Source organism: Cynara cardunculus (genome assembly GCF_001531365.2).
Source record: "Cynara cardunculus var. scolymus isolate 2C chromosome LG 16, CcrdV1, whole genome shotgun sequence".
Lineage (NCBI taxonomy): Eukaryota > Viridiplantae > Streptophyta > Magnoliopsida > Asterales > Asteraceae > Cynara > Cynara cardunculus.
Genome location: NC_037543.1, coordinates 19,736,465 through 19,738,341, shown reverse-complemented (window position 1 = coordinate 19,738,341; position 1,877 = coordinate 19,736,465). Strand labels below are relative to the sequence as shown.

General features: G+C 33.8%; 1 protein-coding gene across 1 annotated transcript; it reads left to right on the top strand.

Moving 5' to 3' along the window:
• The first annotated feature begins 278 nt into the window (after positions 1-278).
• LOC112529087 lies at positions 279-1,086 on the top strand. The gene is made up of 2 exons (XM_025140163.1): positions 279-330; positions 510-1,086. The coding sequence occupies exons 1-2, from the start codon at positions 290-292 to the stop codon at positions 1,084-1,086; spliced, it is 618 nt and encodes a 205-aa protein (XP_024995931.1). The 5' UTR covers positions 279-289.
• Positions 1,087-1,877: the final 791 nt, after the last annotated feature.

Here is a 1,877-nt window from a genome sequence, read left to right as displayed (position 1 = left end):
AAATGTGAGATTGATTAAAATTCTTTAGAAATAGATTTGCAAAGAATAATTGAATAATAAGAAAAAAAAATAGTTTAAATATTTAGATTTTGGGATGAAAACTTTGATTTTGTCCTTTTAACACCAATAATTTATAACTTTGATTAGGATATATACAAATGCTATGTAAACCCTAATTCTATAAACCCCCTTCTTTTAATTTTAAAATATTACCAGAGGCCTATATAAACCCGTCCTCCTCTTATATGCAATTGACACACGCTTCATCTGAGTTTACATTGCTACAAAAATGGCCGCCGGCGATATCCCCATCTCCGACTCCAACCAAAGGTCAGTAGCTTTTATATATATATATATATATATAAGTGTTTATATATGGTTTGTGTTCATAATTGACACAAGTGTTTATATATGTTTAATTCGTGTTAACATTTGAATTAACCGTGGGCGCACGCAAGCTCGCTCTCTCTCTCTCTCTCTCTATAATATCTTGTACAAATTTTTTACAGGATCTTGAATCACTATCCTGTATACCTCAATTTCATGGCTGTACTTTTCGCATTAGTTATTCAGATGCGGACTTTGAGCCCAAGAGCAATGAACCAACTACGAGTTGCTGTCATAGTTTTTACAGTAAATGTTGCTGCGAGTTTGGGCGTACAACAAACATCAAATGGGTCCATCCGTTGTTGTTCGAGGGCTCATCGACGCTTGTGTGTTTTTAGGACAATATTTTACGTCACCATGCTAGTAACTCCGGTGATACTGCTCTTTATTTTTGTTGTAGAGCCGAGCCCTTGGCATCCGATACTGGAATATTTTCATAGCATTTGGTCAAATATTAAGAATCTCGTGTTTGGTGAAACCGCAGTAGCTACGGCCTTGCCTCCGCCTGAGATCGAGGATTCCGTTTACCGGAGAATCTCCGTTGGTGTCTATAATTTCTTGGGCAGGCCAACAGATCCAATTCTTCCGGTGAGTATGCCTCCTCCGACAACAGCCAGCCGGTGGAGTTCAGTTACATCTTCCGGCCGTCGCTTTCTTGACCTCAAGGTCAGCTCAATGATTCAACTCCTTTTCCTTTGAGTGGTTATTTTGGTTATTACGATATGAATATACATCATCAACAAGAGAAATATGCATGAATAAGCCGTGAGATTGGTGAATTTTATCCGAAAGGTCCGTCCTCTTATTTGATTTCATTTTCTTATCTTAATTATATATAAAACACACACACACACACTAACCTAAACCTTCCCCTTACTAACCTGTGACGATTGCATTTACACACGGAGATGGAGGTTTACGATGGTGAGTGGTTGCAGGTGGGTGGTCTGGTGGCGGTGGATATTGCCAGAAAAGATTATATATATATAGCCAGTGGCACTGGAATTCTTCAGTGAAAGGAAAGGGATGGGTGGATGTTCACGGGACACAGACATAATATATGTAGGATACATTTCAAATACAAACTATGTTTATTTATACAAGTAATGTAATTAATTTAATTGAGATATTTATGAAAATAATAAAAGTTTATTTATTATCATTGAAATATTTATGGAAGAAGATGATTAGAGTTCATTAATTATTATTAATATTTTATATTAAAAAACAATTAAATGGACGGTTGAGATTGAGTTGTATTGATTGTACAAATGTAAAATGTTGCATAATAACTCACCTATATATATACTAGAACGGTACTCGTACAATACAACGAAATATATTTCGATTTAAATATTTTATTTTATTCTGTCTATGTAGATGTTATAATATAAGTTATATGATTTTTTTTGAATAAATTATAAATTTAAATATATTATAAAATTTTGAAAATAAATATATCGATATTAATATCAAATTAACTTTTTAAA